The 20,381-nt window shown below is 41.2% G+C and overlaps 3 protein-coding genes across 3 annotated transcripts in view; all 3 read left to right on the top strand.

The window, feature by feature from the left end:
* Window positions 1–7,670: 7,670 nt before the first annotated feature.
* On the top strand, window positions 7,671–7,961 carry MELLADRAFT_71605 (uncharacterized protein; the record flags this gene model as incomplete). Its single annotated transcript, XM_007408691.2, has 1 exon — window positions 7,671–7,961. One exon carries the CDS (start codon window positions 7,671–7,673, stop codon window positions 7,959–7,961), a length of 291 nt encoding a protein of 96 aa, XP_007408753.1.
* A 5,265-nt stretch (window positions 7,962–13,226) lies between these two features.
* MELLADRAFT_85321 (uncharacterized protein) lies at window positions 13,227–14,391 on the top strand (the record flags this gene model as incomplete). Its single annotated transcript, XM_007408692.1, has 5 exons — window positions 13,227–13,298; window positions 13,376–13,774; window positions 13,822–13,983; window positions 14,038–14,138; window positions 14,202–14,391. The coding sequence occupies 5 exons, from the start codon at window positions 13,227–13,229 to the stop codon at window positions 14,389–14,391; spliced, it is 924 nt and encodes a 307-aa protein (XP_007408754.1).
* Window positions 14,392–19,827: 5,436 nt separating this feature from the next.
* MELLADRAFT_105498 (uncharacterized protein) overlaps window positions 19,828–20,381 on the top strand; it is a gene marked incomplete at both ends in the record, with an annotated part of 1,414 nt that continues 860 nt past the window's right edge. Inside the window, 3 exons of the mRNA XM_007408693.1 lie at window positions 19,828–19,920; window positions 20,084–20,195; window positions 20,266–20,348. Coding sequence (XP_007408755.1) covers window positions 19,828–19,920; window positions 20,084–20,195; window positions 20,266–20,348 — 288 coding nt within the window. The remainder of the gene's footprint in view (window positions 19,921–20,083; window positions 20,196–20,265; window positions 20,349–20,381) is intronic.

Genomic DNA, 20,381 nt, shown 5'->3' with positions numbered 1-20,381 from the left:
CACATGCCAAATTTTGTGGAATACCCGTAAATCCCTCTCTTGCAGGTTTGATTCTACACATGACTAGCTCTACATAGAAATTAATACACTTTGGAATTAAGGATCTATACCCCAATTCTAGCTAAAACTTACATTTGTGAGTTAGCACACATCACCAACCCCCCCCAGACCTATTCTCTCTCACAACCTGATCCAACCTCCTGCGCAATCCATGAGCCCAAAGTGTTTTAAGCTTGTGGACTGCCTTGGCATCCTTCAAAACCCACCAGGCAGCTGGAATCATATCATGAATATGCTGAAGCTCAGCTCTGTGGTCCAAAACTCAGCAAATGTAGCCAAAGTGGGCATGATACCCATACTTGCCGTCAGTGAGATTATTTATCTTGAATTAGCTCCCTTGAGCAACCAATCAATAAAAGGTTCATCTGATCATCCATTTATAATTGACAATGCTCAATTGACTGATTGCTATCTCTACAATTGTGGTACTCAAAGCTCCATATGTACACGTACATAGTTGCCGTATATAGTTTTTTTTTTGGTGGGGAAAAAACAAAAGAAGTATATTGGAAGTATTTTGACCGCCAAAAAAAACTATATACAATAACTATGTACATAAACATAGTTGCTTTGAGTACCATAAATGTATGTAATTTGTGTTTACACAAAATATTAAAGACAATGTGTGATCCAGTCGGAGCAGTATCATCTTTTATGATACAAATGTTTTGTCTGCGTTGATGATTGCTTTACCTCATGAAAATTACTCAAAAATTGAGAAACAAGTCCACAGAAACTCCTCATATCATTTAAAAGTTGACGGGTCCTCATTGTTTGTTCTACTTTTTGGTTGATTATCAATGTTTTGAGCCAGGAATCGTCAAGAATTCTTGTTCTGAAGGTATCAGAGTTGATAAGTTGAGTTATTGATCACAATGATTATCATCATTTCAAAATTAAAGCTAACACCTTGACAATGAGCTTATCTGGAATAAATCACTATCTGACTACAATAAGGGTACTCAAAGTAAGTATGTACGTGTACATACTTTTTGCTATATACTTTTTTTGGTGGGGAAGACGAGGCCAAAAGTATATTTTTTTCTTTGTCCCTGCCAAAAAAAGTATGTAGCAAAAAGTATGTAGCGCTACATACTTTACTTTGAGTACCCTTAATGTAGTCAGAATCACAACTCACTACATACAATTAAGGTCCTTAAGGCCAGTTAAGCTGTCCTAGGGTGTGCAGGGGTCTGAATAGCTTGCTTGATGATTGGACTTGTGGAGGCAAGTTTGTAGATACTTTTAATTTGTTTTGCTTGTCGGAGGTGTTCTTGGATGTCCCAAAGTGAAATGTATTCACACATGGGTTTACGACATGCAATTTTAAGGTTTCATGCTTTTGCCACGGTTGATGATAACCCATAGTATGAAAGTGTCCCTCAACTAGGGCTGTGACCCAATCCCAATCCCGCCCTACCTGGTCTGCCCAACAATATATTTGAGGCAGACGGTCCGCGCCCTGGTCACTTTAAACCTAACGTGATGAGACATCCAAAAGGCCTGCGGGCGTCCCGGCGGCTCCGACCCGCAGGGCCGCCATCCATATATCTTCTCACAAAAGAAGCTTTCTCAGGATATCCAATTCTCGATATTCAACCTTATTTTAAATTTTAAGTTTCATTATACAGTAATACCCCAGCTGCCCAAAGTCGGACTTTCTCATCTTACTCATTAAACTCCAATGTCTTTCAATCTTAGATTTCCAATGTGGTTATCTACTATTACCTCGTCTACTACCTCCATCGCTCCCTCAGATTCTGTTTCCAAGGTCGTTTCTGAAGCCACGACCACTGGTCGAACCTCGTGGGTTTGGCAATATTTCACCCAGCAATTGATTGAAGGCATCTTGAAGAATGTGTGTACTGCAAAAGAAGGCTTTGTTGATAGTGTCACGGCTGCTGGTGAAGAAGACCCCAACGCTCCAGTTGCCCTCTGCAACCGCCAAATGGCTATCAATCGACACGCCAGTACAAAGTCCGTGATCCGGCACTTGTCAAGATGCCAACACATTGAACCACCCGTCAATACTGATCAACATACAATGACGGTGTTCTTCATGAATGGCAAGATTGCCAATGTAAGTCATTCTTTGTCTCTTTTTTTACTTTTGTTTCTCCAACCTTTATCTCCTTTTCACTGACAGAATCTTTTTTTTATTAGGTCAAAAGCCTCAAGCAATTCAATCTCAAGGACGCCCTCATCCAATTGGTTGTGAACCAAGAACTTCCAATCTCCCTAGTCAACGCCCAGGAGTTTAGAGAACTGATTACGATGATCAATCCCCAATCCCTTTCCATTCTATCTAAGAGAACTTGCATCTCTGAAGGGATTGTTGACGAGTTTTGATCTGCTCGAACAGCTATCACCCAGCTACTTTCTTCCGTTCGTCACATCAGCATCACCTGTGATGGCTGGACTGCACCAAGCAATGTCGCCATGCTTGGCGTTGTAGAACTTATAACCCAACAAGGGTTATACAGAGCTGGAAGAGGATAATCTACTAATATAAGGACTAGTAGAAGTTGTCTAAGGACTGCTCTTCTAAAACAACACAATCAGGAAAGACTCTGTTGTATTGAGTAATGATAAGGCACCAGAGAAATGTATCTTCACATGTATTTTAACTTCAAAAGCACACTTTGTATTACTTTCAACACTGCTATAGTGTTATTCCCAATTGATAACTAAAGAAATAAGCAATATCTGATTGATATTATTCCCAATAAGTCTTTATGACTATAAAACTAAAGTAAATTTCTCTTTATAGCTGTAATAAAGGGTGTATTTAAGTGACCAGGTACTATTAAAATAAGTTTATGATGATAAACAAAATAATAATGGCGTAAATGATAAAGAAAAAAAGGGGAACAACAGTCCCAAAACCCTCTCAAAGTATATATAACAATGTAGTAGAACTTTTACAATGGTCAACAACCTCAAAACCAATCAAATCCGCCCAAAATTCCCTCAAAACCCTATGATGACGCAATGTAATGGTTTTGTTACTAATAAATGATGTAATTTTCACAGCTAAAAGTGATCAATGACGCAATAATATGATGTACAGCACTTCTTATGATGAATACAGGTGATTTTTTCCTTGTAAACTAGCTGAAAACCAATTTTTGAGATTACAAAGTTTTTCAGATGTGCTCCAATTTTTGATTACTAAAGTGCATCTTGTAGCCCACGTGTTACTGATCATTTCTGACACCTACATGACCTACTTCTGATGAGTGATGAGTAAGATATTGAGTTGTGAAGTTAAGGTTTTGAGCATTACATGTTGACTTGTGACTGTAAATTCGAGATTCACATCAATTCTTTATTTGCCTTATAACTTTTTTCATACACCTCCGCTACTATTGATTTAAAGTTTGTACATTATGTAATCCACTCTTCTGCGTTGAATGAGCCATCTACCAACCTATTCTCACGTCATTTGACATATGTAATTAGCTGAAAACCTCCATTTTCCACGAAATTCACCCATTTTCTCCACTTTTCACAGCTGCTACTCTCTTTTTCTTGCTCATGTAATATGACATCATCCTCTATAACCTTAAAAATCCCGGAAAATCCTCTTGGCAACCTTAAATTCCATTACTACCGCTATTACATAACCAAACTACACGTGTACCTCTTGTTTACCAACTTCGAAAAAGTGCCTTTTCCCTAATAACTTCTGTTTCTCCTTATCAACCTTCAAGATTACAATTGTCATAGTATAATATAATGTTGTTCTTTCATATTCTAACCTCATAATACCCATAACTTCATTTTTACTAACCTAAAAACCATTTTCCAACCTATATACCTATAATTTCGAATTTTTCTTATGTTTTTCTTTCTTTCTTTTTGTAATGAGTTTGTAAGTAAACTATAATGATCTTAATGAATGATGTGAAATAAAATGATGTAATGTTAACCTAATGACCAATACATAAGCCTACAAGAGCTTCAATTGATCTAAAAACCTCCGTTTTGAATTTTCTTTCCTGCTGAATCCTGCTAGTAAACTGGTAAACTGGTAATTATGAATTTTTTAATTGATCCCATAAATTGATCACCACAGCGTCACAGCCCATTGGATCATGGACGACTTCAAGATGTACGGTATTACTCTTGCTCTTAAACCCATCGAGGGACCTCAAACCGGCTCTAATCTTGCGGGACTCTTGAAGCATATCTTGGACCGATTTGAACTTACCAATTGTCTGTATTGTATTACTGCCGACAACGCTTTCAATAACATGACCATGGGCCAACACCTTTCAACGATGATTCCACATTTCAATTCCACTCAAATTCTACACGGCTGTGTAGCTCATGTTATTAATCTAGTCGCCAAAGCCGGATTATCTGTATTCAATCGTTGATCTGCCCCTGCTCCAGTGAACGCTCTTGATCCCACCTTACCTCATCAAAATCCTTCTGCTATTCCCCTTTTTATTGAGCCTACCCCAAATGCCAGAATTACTAGCATACTCACTTGAATTCGTGCTTTCCACAAAAAAGTGAATCATAGCAGCCAGCTCAAGATGGCACTCAACAACGCTATTGAAAGCTGTCAGAAGTTGGATCGCAAGGTCGGATTGGTCCATGAAGTATTGACACGCTGGTCATCTACCCATGCTTCACTTGAACGACTTTACAAACTTAAACGAGTCATCAAATATCAATGCAAAGGCGATCCATCACTCAAACAGTTTCTACTTGAGGATGAGGAATGGGACCTCGTGAAAAGCATTGTTCACTTCCTTGCTCCACTTGCTGCTGTCACCAAATTGCTTGAAGGGCACAAGTACCCCAACTTCTCACAGGTGATGCCAGATTACCAATGGCGGGTTGAACGTCTTGAAACGGTCAGTCTTTCTAATTTTCTTAATTCTCATGAGTATCATATGCTGACTTAATCTTTCTGTCTTGTATACAGGCCTGGCACGACTCTGACTGCGTGGAATTGAAGGTTGCAATCCTTCCGATGTTACGCAAGATCGTGCAGTATCAAAAAGCAGCTCAGTCCAAGGCCGTCTACGTTTGTTCGGCAATACTAGACCCTCGCCTCAAAATCAACACCATCAAAGGCTCGACTCTAGAATCTCTTGGCTGGGGTCAAGAGGACTTGATCGGATACTTTACTGAAGAAGCCCGCAAGTTCAGACCGATCCTTGATCCTGAAATCGAAGTGGTCAAACCCGAAGTTGAAGCCATCAACCCAGATCGCCCTCATCACTTCATCAAGCGCCGCAAGACTGTTCTTGTTGAGGACGAGGTCAAAGAATATCTCTCTGCGCCTCAAGAAGACGAGATATGTGATCCTCTCCATTTCTGGCTTACCCATTGTCATCATTGGCCTATCCTGTCACGCATGGCAGCTGCGATGCTCGCGGTTTCTGCCACTAGTGCTGCATCTGAAAGCACCTTTTCAAATGCCTTGCGAGTTATGAGTGATCATTGTGCATCATTTACTCCCCTCAATCTTGAGGCTCAGGTGTGTCTTAAGAGCTGGAATAAGGTGTTAGGAGTCAAATGAGTAGGAAATTTTTATCAAAGTAAGATTATATCACTTAAAAGAATGTTTCTGTTGCGTGAATTTGATTTAGTTCTCAATATCTCACTTAAAAACAAGTTTCTGTTGGGTGAATTTGATTTTTCTCTTGACTTTCTAAGTAGGATTATATAACTTCAAAAAATTGTTTGTCTTTGAGTGATTTCTCTTTACAATTTGTTTATGTCGAGTGATTTTGTTGCCTAAAATCAAGAAGAAATGAAGAATTTATGCCCTCCCTTGTGTCTCTTAAAATTAGGCCTAGCCCTGACAGGCCCTGAGTCCTAAGATTCAGGGCGTGACCTGATCAACCCGAGTCCAATAACCAGAGGCTACGGGTCTACCCAGGGCCCAGACGGGGCCGGCCACGAGCTCTCAGGGCCGCGTCAGAGCCCTACCCTCAACCGACCAATTGAGTGAAAAAAGGTTGTATCACCACACCACTCACTCAACTTTAACGACCCTCATATCTCATCATCAACGTTCAGAAAACAATATCAACTTTTGAGTTCAGAAACAAATGCCTTACCTGAACACAACTTCAGATGTGGAAATCTATTACGAAGTTCGCCAATCGACTCAACCTTCAGCACCATGGCTTTTAATCCTACATCCAATCTTCTTAGATTTAACCTTTGCTTCAATCTATATAGACGGAAAAGGAGAATTACTTGAAAGATTTAATATTATTTTACTTGACTGTAGATCACATGGTCGGACTAGATCTAAAGTTTCACCTTCATGTGATCTTTGGACTTTATCAGCGGATTTAGCTTTAATCTTACTTAAATTGAAAATTTATCAAATTCATATTTTGGCTTCTGATAGTTTGTCTACTGAAGTTTCAATGCGATTTGCTGGTTTGTTTCCTGATACAGTACTTAGTCTTTGTATGTGTGCTATGCCACCTGCTACTGAGTAAGTTTAATGATGTCATGGTCTTTTTTCTCCTCACGATTTTTGAATTTTTTTGTTGATCGATTGTTTCTGTGATGCAGGAAGGGATTCGTTCAAACTGCTTTCTTCACCGTCTTTTCTTCATGGCTTGATCCTGAGGTACCAGAAGATTGGGAAGCTTGTAAGTAATTTTAACTCATTATAACCTTATCTCTGGAAGCCCACCCTAATGATATCCTTCTCATTTGCTTATCGTGGTACACTTCAGCCGTATTAGCAACTCAGTGGTGGCTTTATGGTCCCAAGACACGTCATGATCCCCAAATTCTCGATACGTGGGCCGGTGCTATGATGAGACGTTACCCACCTTGTAAAGCTGTCAAATCGTTTGGGAGCTGTGTGGCTTATACCGAGGTATGGTCGTGGTTAAGTTTTAGTCTTGAAGTACGACTTTGCTCATATATTCAACTTTTTTTAACAACAATAGCGTGAAGCCCCACCTGCTGGTCTTTACAAATTACTTCGATGTCCGATCTTGGTTCTTCATGTAAGTATTGGTCCTTTGATATGGAATCTGTCCTGAATTTCCATACGACCAAATTTCCATACGACCAAACTGATATTTGGTGTTTAATATGGTTGGATACATTTAAGGGTAACTTTGAAAATATTTATGACGTTCCGACTGCCAAGGCCCGATTTAGGGAGTTCACGGAAGTGGGACCTGGGAGCGAGTTTAAAGTACTCAAAGGTGAGAGACTGATAAGGTTTGATTGATATCAGATCCTAAACATGGAAGTTCTTATTTGCTTTTAAAACTCATCAACCTCCGATCTCGGTCCCTACCTTTTAGGTGCACCACTTCAAGCATTCGATGCAAACCCGGATTTAATCAAATCATTTTACTACGAATGGATTGATTCACATTTATCCAATCAATCCACGAAACAACCTGAAGAATCATTGAAAAAACCACCTGATTTGAAAAAAGCATTAGAAACTTTATCAAAACTTTATGAAAATCCAAAAATTTTAGAAAGAGATTTTCAATGCGCTGAAAGTTTTCATGGTTTATCTGAGGAAAAAATTAACTCGAATTTTGAAAGATTAAAGTTTTTGAGTTCAATTGAAAATTCTAAATTTGGTTTTATTGGTGGGAATGCTCCTGAGATTTGGACAGGTGCTTCATTTGAAGAAATACATCCATGGAGGTTTGTCTTTTGCATCCTTGGCGTTTTTTAAGGACTTAAATGCATTAATCCATGTGGCTGATATTGGAAGTGTTATTTTTGGTTTTAGGTTTTCTTCGAGGTTAACGGGTGAAAATGGAGTTAATTCAGAGGTGCAAGAAGAAATTATACTTGCTATTACTGAAGCTACAATGGAAGATGATGATATGGAAGATGATGAAATGGAAGAAGATAAAATGGAAGAAGATGAGATGTGTTGAAAAGTGGGCAAAAGATTTGAAATCTTTCTTATGTGATGGCTTAAAGGGGCTTATATCTCATTTGAGATTCAGGTGGGATTTTTTATTCTAGGTTGTTTCTTTATTCGATTTTCTGAAGTCAAGTATGAGAAAAAGATGTTTTCAGATTGAGTTTGTGAACCTTTTGTGATATCTTTTGTGTACCTGTTTCATTTTGGGCAACATAGGGAAAAGAGAGAAAGTTTCAATGATTGCTTTTATTTATCTATATGTCTATTTTTCTTGTGATGATATTGAAGGTTTGAGTTTTTGTTGTAGGATGTTGCATTTGATTGATCTTCAGCCTTTTTTTGGCTTCAAAACAGATCATATATGTTTGATGGATTTTTTCTTTTGTTCTATTCACGAGAGAAATTCCTCTACTTGAATTTTGTCATCAGATGAATGATCCTCATTTTTCACAAGATATTATTTCTTTGAATGGTCATATTTGTATGGGCTGTTGGTGCCATCCTAGGCTTTGATTAAGGTATCTGAAGGGCAAAGAAGGATTCAAGCCTATCCAATGTCAATCCATCAAAGTATGATTTATAATCTACTCTTTTGTATTTATTTCACTTTATTAATTGCCACTGCTCTCAAAAAGTTAGGTCAGATAGATGAGAGGTTCATTGTTTGACTTGTCTGGGTTTTTGCATGGTTTTTATAAGCTGATTTTTGTAACAAGTGTTTGGGTGTCAAGCTTCATAAAAAGATACCAACTTTGTTGGCAAGTCAAATTTCTCATCACCTGGAAAACAAAGTCCAATATTCTTGCTTGATTGATTAACCTGTTGTCTGACTATGAAAGTACAACATCAAATATGATAAGTAAAAGGCTTTTGAGATGACTAAATGAGAATTTTGGAGTTGGACCAAAGGAGTTGGATGGACTTGTGGAACTTGATTGTAATCATGGAATAGAGTGTTTGAAGAGAAGGTCTGGGGGTTTGTAAAGTAACAAGGATAGTGCGTCAAATGAAGAAAGAAGAATACTAACCTAATCCTATCATTGGTCCTCCAATGTTCACTTCATCATCTAGTAAGTCATCTGTCTCTGCATCTTCTCTGATTCAACTTCCACCTTTGTTGCCATCATTAAACATCTTCCCCTCTTCTCTGTTCTCCTCTTCTTCCATATCATTTTTGTCCTCCTGATTTCCATCATCTTCTTCAACTCCTCCATTACTTGATATTCTTTTATTTCCATCTTCACCTTAACCTTTGCCTGGATTTTCCTCAACTGATTCATCTGTACTCTCCATCTTTTGCTTTCCTTTTGCCTTTCCTGATTGTGTTTGAGTATTAGTTAAATTTGTATTTACCAAAGGGCCAGGTGTTGGTCCTTGTATTTTGATTTTTTCCTTCTACTACGTTGGCATAGATTTTTGATGACATTTTTTTGAATTAATTTGTTCTATCTTGTGAATTCATTTTTATAATGTTCTGTTTGCTTAGATAATGTGTTAATGTGAATATAGTTGTCAGGATAAGAAAATTAAGAAAAGAAACTGTTTGGATGAGAAATAACTGACTGTTATTTCTCCTGCTGAAGAATGTCTAAGCCAAAAGATCTATGGAGCATCAAAGGGAGGAAAGGTATCTCTCTTCCTTCCAATTCCTCCCAATGTTTTCCTTTGGTAAACCTAACTGGATCTTCCCAATTGACCGGTCCCAGTTGTGTCAGGGCCCGGTCTTCTTTGATACATTCTAGGGCTGTGACCTGGCCCTGGCCCTGGCCTGCCGAGTCTGCCCAATGTCTTTCCAAAGGCACACAGTACATGCCCTGAAACATGTGATTGGGGTGATGAAAGCCCTGCGGGCACCTCGGGTGGGGCCGGGTCGTTCAAGGCCCACTGTATTTTTGCTGTGTTGACAAAATCTTTCTTTCTAAATTTCCTCCTATAGCTCTTTTTGATTTTGATATAGGCTCATGTAGCTTCTACAAAGCATCACACACACATAAACTTTCCATAAATTTCACAATAATCACTGTATTGCCCAGGTTTAGCCCCTATAATCAGCTCGGGGTGTGCTCTGGTTGGCCCTGAGCATGTTCCAAAGGCCCTCAGATGCACTCAGGGTTGGGCAAAGCCCCGGGGCCGGTCACAGCCCTAATACATTCTTCCCTAGACCCTTTTCATTGGATCATACAGGTGCTGTTGTGCCTTTGGGCACCTGTAGCATAGATGTCAGGTGTTTGGTGTCTGAACTCTGTGAGCAGTATTTATACCAATTGAATCGGAACTGCAAGCCTTGAATAGCAGGAACCATCAATCATTGTTTTTTATTTGTTACCCAGTGTTTTTAAGTTGTATCCCTCTGTGACATTTATTCATTGCATTCTATACAGAAGGGCTTGAAAACGGTTGCAGAATGACATTCAATACTCAATACCATATATCCAAAAGGGCCTGTCAGTGTTACTGAGTATGTATACACCGTCTATCAGGCAAGAGAAAATTGCACCACCAGAACTTGCTGTGATGAATTGGAGGATAAGCATACATTATCAATTAAATACAACTGTGGTGCTAATCCCTTCCAGACCAGAGAGAGGAGAACAGTCTGAGCTGGCTTTGAGGTATGGGAGGATGAGTGTCAATAACATGTGTAACAAGTGATATATGACTGTTACAAGCTGATTACATTTGATTTACATATTCAACTTGGAATCCACTAATGGTAATCAAGTCTAGAATCTGAAATAGCAGAAGAAACAGGAATCTGTGGCTACTAACTGTAAATGGGCTGAAAGAGGACTTGTAAGTGCTTGTGGTGATTGGTATGGATGGATTGGGTGTTTGATAAATCTATGTAAACTTGGTTGTAATTGTCAAAGCCCAGGACCAAAAAACAAGACAAGAACAAGGGTTTATATTAGGGGGTTTCAAGTTTGAATTTTTCTTGTTTTTTTTAAAAAATAAATTGGGCCAGTTTTTCATCAAATAAACTTTGTGAAATTGAGGTATTTTTAATTTGGGACACCTAAAAAGGTATTGTGCTTTAAAAAAAATTACACATCTTTTGCAACAACAGGCAAGTTGTTGTAGTGTAAGGATACATAAAAACTTTCAACTTGAAACCCCCTAATATACCTGTCAGAACAACAGGTAAAGCACACAGCAAGTGTGAAATAACTTCAAACTAAATACAAGGGTGATCATATGAGCAGATTAAGCTTAACTAAGCCCCTCTTGCGCAGCTGCGTCCGCGCCCCTCGAAGAGGGGCTTACAACGGACTCGCACTTTTTGGCAGGAGAGCTCCAAGAGTTAAGTCCCTTTATGTTGTTTTTTGGACTTCTCCTCAAATCCTCACCGTAGAAATTTGCAAACTTCTGGTATGTTTTTCTTCATGCCTATGTACATTTGCTGACAGAAGTTTCATGAGAAAAAGATAGCTCTGCGTGCTTTGAGAGCTGTGTCAAGAATGGGCCTTACAAGGCCTTACGTCCTCTTGTAATGACCTAAGCCTTCTTCATATGCCTCAGATACAAAATTTGAAAGCACTTAAGCACATGAATTACCAAATTTTCATCACATATTTATAACAATTCCCCTCAAGGTGAGACAATCTATGAGGTACCAGATCATGTACAAAGGTGTGAAGAACAACATAGTCAAAACTTGAGAAATTCTACATTGCGGGTTTGAGGAGAAGTGTGAAAAATTACTTAAGGGACCTTAATTCTTGGAGCTCTCCTGCCAAAAAACACAAGTCCGTTGTAAGCCCCTCTTTGAGGGGCGCAGACGCAGCCGCGCGAGAGGGGCTTAGTTAAGCTCATGAGCAGATCCAGGCGCAACTAGCTTTGGATCATGTTGCTCATCACAAGTAAACGGTACATGTAGATCTTCGTGTGTAATAAACTAGATCAAGCGTGTGTAACACTTTATTCCCATATAATCCTGGAAAACCTTTGTAATTTATCATATTATAACCCATATTTTTAGCACAAGAGCCTTGCACTTATCTTTGTGGCGGCCATTGCGTGCCAAGAAGGTCATTTTTAGATGAACAGCTGCTAAGTTCATCCACCTCAGTTGCTTGAACTAAGGCTACATCAGATTATTAGAGAGATCATCATATAACAAACCATGCAAGATCAATTCCAAATTTATCTGTGTTCATCTTGTTTGTTGAACAACGCGTTTATCTTTTTGACTATTACATAGTAAGAGAACCATGGAAATAGAATAAGTAGAAACAGAGTAATTGAATATAAGTAATAATAGAAATGAGTGTTTTGTGTGCCATACATGTAGTTGGTTATCATGTGTATGAATTTGTATGTAATTGTCTTACATGTTTTATTTATTTTACTTACTACATGTAGTTGGTTAATCTACATGTAAATGCTCAATTACATGTATATTATTCATATGCATCATACATAATAAGGAGATGGTGTTGACTACAAAAAATGTCGATATACGTGGTCTGTGTTACGGTCCAACAACGTCAGACTGTCGCGGTCCACACTCTATTCCACTTTCCCAGTCTGCCAAGACGTTATCAAAAATTTTTTTGCCTACAACGCTGAGCCACTCCCAAACCATTGCCTAACCTAGCCCCCAAGCCACAATGCTGAGCCTCTACCCAACCATTGTCTAACCTAGCCCTAAATACACCTTCATAGTAAGTCAGATCTCAATCAGTCAACAAGTAGTTTACCTATTCTTATTTTTAGACTGCAACAGTTTTATCCAGCACGGTCAATCTATATCCAATATCCCAACCACGTACTCTCGATCGCCCTCAACATCCATTATCCAATCGCCGGACACTCGATCTGACTGCCCAGTAGTCCCAACAACAATACAGTCCGCTTTATGGACGTGCGGCAAATTACTACAATAAACACAGTGACCAAATCAGGTGTAAGTGATCACAATCACATTTGCACCCTCTTTTCTGTAGCCAATACTCTAATCAGCAGCACATCACACGCTCGCCCATTCGCCTGGTCCTTTTTGACACGTTTCATGTTCCTGGCCCTGATTTCCAAGCTGCCGATTTCGAAACCATCCGTGTTATGTTGGCGGTGCACCCCAGCCGACGAAGAGTTGCCGCTTTGTTGTTTGCGTTCGGCGTCATCCCACGATACGAAAACTATAAGAAGTCGTTGATGCACCCACATCCTATTAATTTCTATCCATCTGCATTTTCACTGATAGCAATCACTTCGCATTAACTTATTATCTGTCATTCAATTTCCCATACCGCTGCTTACTCATCTATCTGCCACGATGGTCGCCCCCAATACCAATTCAACCTCTCACCCTATTCGGGTCAATTATTTCGGACAGGCGGGAGTTGAAGTAAGATACCGTTCTGCTCGCCTGAAACCGATATAATTCATACACCATGCTAATCTTAATTTATGTCTATTTCGCAGGCTGCTTCCCTTCACATTAATTCAAAAGGGTTTATCTCTTCTCATGCTTCTATCGCCACCTCTGGGATGAATGGAGGTGCCCCCTTCGCCAATCCTATTCGCTTGACATCTTATGGATCCACTGCTGACGCCGTCAAGCCCAATTCCGTCTATTCGATGACTTGCAAGATGATTGGTACCAACAACGACAAAGATGACCATCTTCACTTCGAAAATTCTGCACGAATTGATCTCGGTGACGTTGCAAGATTCGGCGAGTCTTTTGCCGAGGATCTCATGGACAAGACCGTGATGATTGCGCTTGGGTATGTGACAGCGCGCGAAACTGTGAAGGACCCTCTTTACAAAGGCAAAGCGACTGTTGTAATTACGCTACAGTCCCAAGACTATGATCCTATTGTAAGTTCCACAAACGTCATCTTTTATTATCCTTATACTTACGACAGCAACAACAGACAAAAATTCCAGTGACGTTCTACACCAAGCATCATATCCCTCCCGTTCGTAACATGGAGAAAGCACAAAACATATGCCAAGTTGGCCGCGAGGTTCAATTAGTCGGCGCCATCAAGGATTACGATGGGGTGAACTTCATGTGGGAAACCGAGGTTCGTCACACAACAATATCGATTTGTAGTTCCAAGTTAACATTACTCGATCAGGTTACTGCAATCAGTCGCTGCACCGGGGACGCCCCCAGTTTAGTTGATAAGGTCATCAACAAACCTGGTACTCCCAAAGGCGGACGAGTACCGTTAACGTTGTAAGCCAGCGTCAGATCGTAATAAACTTGCCACATTATACTGACTGATTACTACAGACGTAGGAACAAGGCTAGCAGTGCCGCTAGCACCTCCGCTAACACTCTGGATCCTAATCCAAGCAGTACTCCACCCGTTCCACAAGGTACTGGCAACGTTATCGACACCGCAGTCAAAAGCACCGAGGCAGATGAGAACACCGAAGCCCCAGAAACTCCAGTGAATTCTTCACCGCTAAAACGTCGACGAGTATGATTCTGTGTTCTCTTCTCTCTCACTCTATTGCCCGTCATTGTCCCGTATTCATGGTATTCTAAGACCCATTTCCCAATCTGTTGAACGTTGATCTGCACTATGTATCCCATTGTGGTGATAGTCAAGCTCCCTGGGCAGTTCGACTTTACACTGTCACATCACTATCATGTATCTGTTGCTCTTTTGTATGAACTTCTGAATGGGGAAAGAAATCCGTTGCGTGCATCCACTCATGACCGATGATCCCAAAAATAAATTTGTTGCGTGCACCCATTTTGACCGGTAATCCGTCGTATTTGAGCACCAGATTTCGCGGTGTCCCACTCAGACTAGCTCCAACCAATTATAGAAGTAATTATGATTACTTGAAACATGAATCCAGCCTAATCATCATATATGCAGTCACCTCGGTACTCCTAACTAACAACCCGCTCATTTCACTGAACAAGACAACAAGGGCCAACAGTGTAACCATCTCCAACGTCTTTGTTGTCCACCAGATCAATCAAACTTCTTCTCGGAGCAACCGGAAGGAACGCGCTATGCCGCTCGCAGTACGAGCTCAATGGGAAAATAATGAAGAATCAATTAAATTACGATTTCGAGCCAAGATACCTCATAACGTCGGTATGTGTGACGATGTTTGCACAACGTGTGACGCCCTACATTGGGTAAGCGAACGAACGCGCGACACGAAGAAATCGGGACCGATATACTCTACTTGCTGTCAAAGTGGTCAAGTCCTGCTACCTGAACACTACTTTGACTTCCCGCCCGTGCCAGAATTTTTGCGAAAGTTATTCACGGGCAACGACTCGCGTGCGTTGAGAAAACTATCCCTGAATCAAAAGTTAGGAGCTGACGATATATCTTATCCAGGGAGTAAGAATTTTCAAGACAACATTCGCGCATACAACAACTGTCTGTCGTTTACTTCTCTCGGTACGGAGGTTAAACACAATGTAGATGGTCCATTTGGTATTCGGTGCTTTAAAATACAAGGAGCTCTTTACCACGACATGGGCCTTATCTTGCCGAGGCCCAGCGCCAAACCGGCATTTGCTCAAATTTACGTCATGAGTAACGAGATTGCTAACGAGGCGGCCCATCGGAAATTCATGTCAGGTTCCAAAACGCTTCGACTCAATATTATCCAAGAAATACAAGATTTTATGTATGAGCATAATCCCTATGCACGAAAGTTTAAAATGGCTAAGCAAATTATAGAAGAGGCGAAATCAGTTTCTTTAAATCTCAAATCCATTCCGCCTACCAAGTCAGGATCGGCAGGTCATGACATTCGAACTTACTGTAGACCAACTGCCACTGAGGTCGCGATGATTGTCGCCGGAGGTGGTGCAGTTGGTGAAAGAGATCGTGATCTCATTCTGCATAGTGAAGAAGGAGCGTGGGAACGAATATCCGAAAGACACACAGGCTACTTACCGCTGCGATATCCACTTTTGTTCCCATGGGGTCAAGCTGGATACGACGAGTTCTATAGAGTACCGACTCCCGACAGTCAGTGTTTCAGCACCTTTATAGAAGTTTATAATCTAACCTGCTTTTTTTCCAGATGACGGGCCGACAGTAAGTTCTTTACAATGGTTCGCGTATCTATTATTTCAGCGGAAAGACGAATTCTCCGCAATTTTGTCTTCGAAAATGCTCCTTCAAGAATTCTCAATTGATCTTTATGCCTGTGTTGAAAATCAACGTTTAAACTGGTTTAGATTGAATCAAGATGTACTATATGCGGAACTTTACTCTGGAGCGAAAGAGTCTTTAGGTCGCAATGATTTCCAAATTGGTAGACGGGTTATCCTGCCGGCAGGCCATATTGGCGGCGCTAGGAATATGACTCAGCTCTACCACGACGCGATGGCTCTGGTTCGACATTTCAGGCAACCGTCATATTTTATCACGATGACAGCCAACGATAATTGGCCTGAGATACAATCTGCGCTTCTGCCGGGGCAAATTGCAATGGATCGACCTGAATTGATGGTTAGAGTATTTCAGATGAAGATGAAAGCAATGATGAAGGATGTGAATAAGCAAAGTCGCCTGGGTAAATGTCTCTCTCATGTACGGACCATCGAATTCCAGAACCGCGGCCGCCCACATCTGCATTTTATACCGATTATGGAGCCTGCGTCATGTCCTAGAATGCCAGATGCTGTTAGACTTGGTAGTCCGCGCCGAAATTCCTGATCGCGAGCTCGAGCCTGATTTATGGGAAATTGTGACGAAATCAATGCTTCATGGTCCTTGCCGCGAGGGTAGTAGCTGTTGGAGAAAGGGCAAATGTCGATTTGATTTTCCAAAGGATTACGCGGAAGAAACTACAATGACGGACGACTCTTACCCCAACCATCGAAGAAGAAATAATGGCAGAAATTTTAAGAAGGGCGGCTACACATACACAAACAGAGACGTTGTCCCGTACAACCCCTATTTATTACTCAAGTTCAATTGTCATATAAATGTTGAGGTCGCTTCCAGCATGCAAGCCTTGAAATACCTATACAAATATATTACGAAGGGGCACGATAGAGCTGCGCTTTCAATCACCGCCGAAAATGAAATTGACACTTACGTTGATGGACGGACGCTCACGGGAACTGAAGGTACGTTTAATACATCACATTTGAACGGACAAAACTGAGACCATTGATGTCACCCTGCAGCGTGTTGGAGACTATTTGAATTTTGGATGTCTTCACGGTTTCCAGCCATTCAAAAGCTGACAGTTCACATGCCGCGAGAAAACACTGTATATTTCAAAAACAAATGGTCTTTAAAAAACCAGATCGAGTCTGGTAAAGCTGCTAGAACGACATTGACCGAATTTTTTGCGCTTTGTAAAGCCAACGTCAAAATCAAGGACGATACAGAGACAATCCGATCTCTGACGTACCCTGAAGTAGTCTATTACTTCACGTGGAATAAAGACGCCAAACGTTGGAAACCCCGGGTTCAAGCTTCAAAGACGATCCCAAGGGTGTTCTACGCCAGCCTAACTCAAGGCGAGAGATACTTTATGCGTCTCCTCCTTATGAATGTCAAGGCGCCAACCTCATTTGACTATTTGAAGACGTTCGAGGGTGTCGTACACCCTACATTCAATGCGGCGGCAGTCGCACGCGGCCTTCTCCTTAACGACGACCACTACATCGCCGCTATGGATGAGTGCGCCAGAGTACATAGTGCATATCAATTACGAGCAATGTTTGCAATTATCCTCAAGTTCGGGCCACCTTCTGATCCTTTGCGAATATGGAATCAATTCGCCATCTATTTATGTGACGATTGCAAGTACGCTATGATGCAATATAATCCTGACGAAATTCCAACGTCGGAAATGGTCACCGCATTGGGTCTCTGCAGAATGGCCGTTGCACTCGAGGAAGTAAATCTGACGCTGACCGGAGCCGGACTCCCGCAGCCAGACACACAAATACTGAGATCCTATGCAGCTTTGATTTCACTAGACGAAGAGAATGACATCACGAGTGAAGAAAGCATGATGATTCTGGAGAAGTCGTTAAATTTGATGAACAACGAACAGCTGGCTGTGTTTCACGACATAAGAGATGGAATCGTTGCAGGAGACGGCGGTTTACATTTTCTAGACGGACCCGGAGGTACCGGAAAGACATTCCTGCTAAATGCGATTCTGCACTACTGCAACGCTCTGGAACACCAAGTCGCGGCAGTTGCGTCATCTGGCATCGCGGCCCTAATACTTTTGAAAGGTACAACAGCGCATAGCGCTTTCAAAATCCCTATTAATGCTGATGATGACTCTCGATGTAAACTCTTGGGAAAAGACAAATTGAGTAATAGGCTGAAATGTATACAACTAATTGTTTGGGACGAAGTATTGATGCAAAACAAAAATGATATCCACTGTGTGGACCGTGCGCTGCGCGAGTTGCGAGGTCGAGACGTACCGTTTGGGGGTGTCATGGTTTTCTTTTCTGGCGATTTTCGGCAGACCCTGCCGGTTATTCCACGAGGTTCCATCACACAACAGGCCAAAGCTTCATTACGCTGTTCTTATCTGTGGCAAACACTCCGACGCCATAAATTGACGACGAACGTTCGATTAGCGGTGGCAAATGTGACACCTGAGGTTGCAAATCGAAATACAGAATACACTAACTGGTTGCTGAAAGTAGGATCAGGTGATCTGCAAGAGGAAGTCGAAGCCGATATCCAACTCAAGCATATTGCTCATAAAGTTATCCCTTCGGCATTAACATTCGATGAGGATATAGCCCTTGAGCTGTATGACAAAGCAAATGACATGATTTCTCGAAGCCAATGGAGCAACCTGGCGAGTTATTATGCAGACCGTTGTATCATCACACCGCTGAACAAGTACGTTGGACAAATCAATGAGGATATCTTGGACAGTCTGGACGGAGAGGCCTTTTACTCAAATTCTATCGACGCCAATGACGATTCAACCACGGGTGAACCATTGACACCTGAAATGCTAAACACGTTTGCAGTGCCAAATTTCCCTGCGCATTCCTTATGCTTAAAAGCCGGAATGCCAATTATTCTATTACACAATTTGAACATGAAACGAGGATTGTGCAACGGGACACGGATGGTTGTGACACACGTAGGCAGGAGAATTTTATCGTGCCGCATAATCACTGGGAACCGCGTGGGGAGTTTTATTACGCTGCCCAGAATAAACTTACACCACACAGGTGGTTCAACATGTCCTTTACCATTCTATAGATTCCAATATCCAATTGCGCCAGCTTTTTGCATGACGGTGAACAAATCCCAGGGGCAAAGCGTTGGGGTTGTAGTAGTTTTCCTACCGAGCCCAGTCTTCTCACATGGCCAGTTATATGTTGCACTGTCAAGGTGCACGCGTGCAGATAAGATTATGGTTTGCATGTCACGGGATATCAAAAGTACTGAAACAAAAAACATTGTATTTCATGACATTTTATTATAAAGTTATCATTGGCCGCGCGTCGTCATTATGTAATATATTCTATTGTCTTATGAGGAATTGCAATCTGACCAGTGTAGGTTTTGATTACTAGCAAAGTTGTGTGCTTCTGCAATTGAATCCAAGACGACGCAGATGGCGAGCATCGGCCAAATGAACTTAAGAATTGCACTCTGAATTTGGCAGTCGCTACCGAAATCATTATGTAGAAGGCAGCATTAGTACCTGGGCAAAGCTATTTAAAGGGAATGAAGATCGTGAGTGCCACGGTCGTCGGTCAATCCCGACTTGGCTCTAATAGGAATCGACTTAACGCAATTGTGAAACGAAATGGCTGCATTTCTGAACTCTACAACACAGATTTGCTATATAAGATGTCGGATCAACGTGATTGATATTGACAGCGATTCAGCTATATTGTCATCTAGCTCTCATTATATTTACATCCTAAAGATATGTTACAACCGACGAGGACACTTCAGAAAGGCATTAGACAATACGAACATATGCCTCTGCGCTGCAGCGGAATCTTTAAATTAGAAAAGGAGGTCCGTGATTTTACTGACCGTTGCACTATCGACAGATTCTAATGTCATCTTTTCAGATTCAGGGTTTTTGAAGAAGAGACAGGCTCAGAGTCGCATACCAGTCACGAACTGTGGTGGAAGGCGGTTTAATAACTAACATTCCCTTTGCCGTGATCGATGAAAGCGGAGGCCCCGAGTTGCAAATATCGAAATATTACAAGCTCGAGGGGGTAATTGCGATGGACAACTTCACAGCGCAACAACGAATGTTCCTGATGCGGGACACAGTGAAACCTGTCAGTGAAACAAGACTTGCAACCGAGAAACCAAGCAATGCAATACGCTTTCATGGCCGGGGTATCGTAGTGTCGCATCGTGTTGCTCCGTCAACATACGGCGATGCAAACTATCATGTAGCATGCGTGAGGCATCAACAGTGGGATATGACGGTGTGCAAGCCTCTTTTTATATTACACAGATTG

The sequence above is a fragment of the Melampsora larici-populina genome (assembly GCF_000204055.1).
Source record: "Melampsora larici-populina 98AG31 unplaced genomic scaffold MELLAscaffold_13, whole genome shotgun sequence".
Classification (NCBI taxonomy): domain Eukaryota; kingdom Fungi; phylum Basidiomycota; class Pucciniomycetes; order Pucciniales; family Melampsoraceae; genus Melampsora; species Melampsora laricis-populina.
Note: the sequence above shows the minus strand (reverse complement) of the source record. Positions and strands in the feature narration are given on the sequence as shown.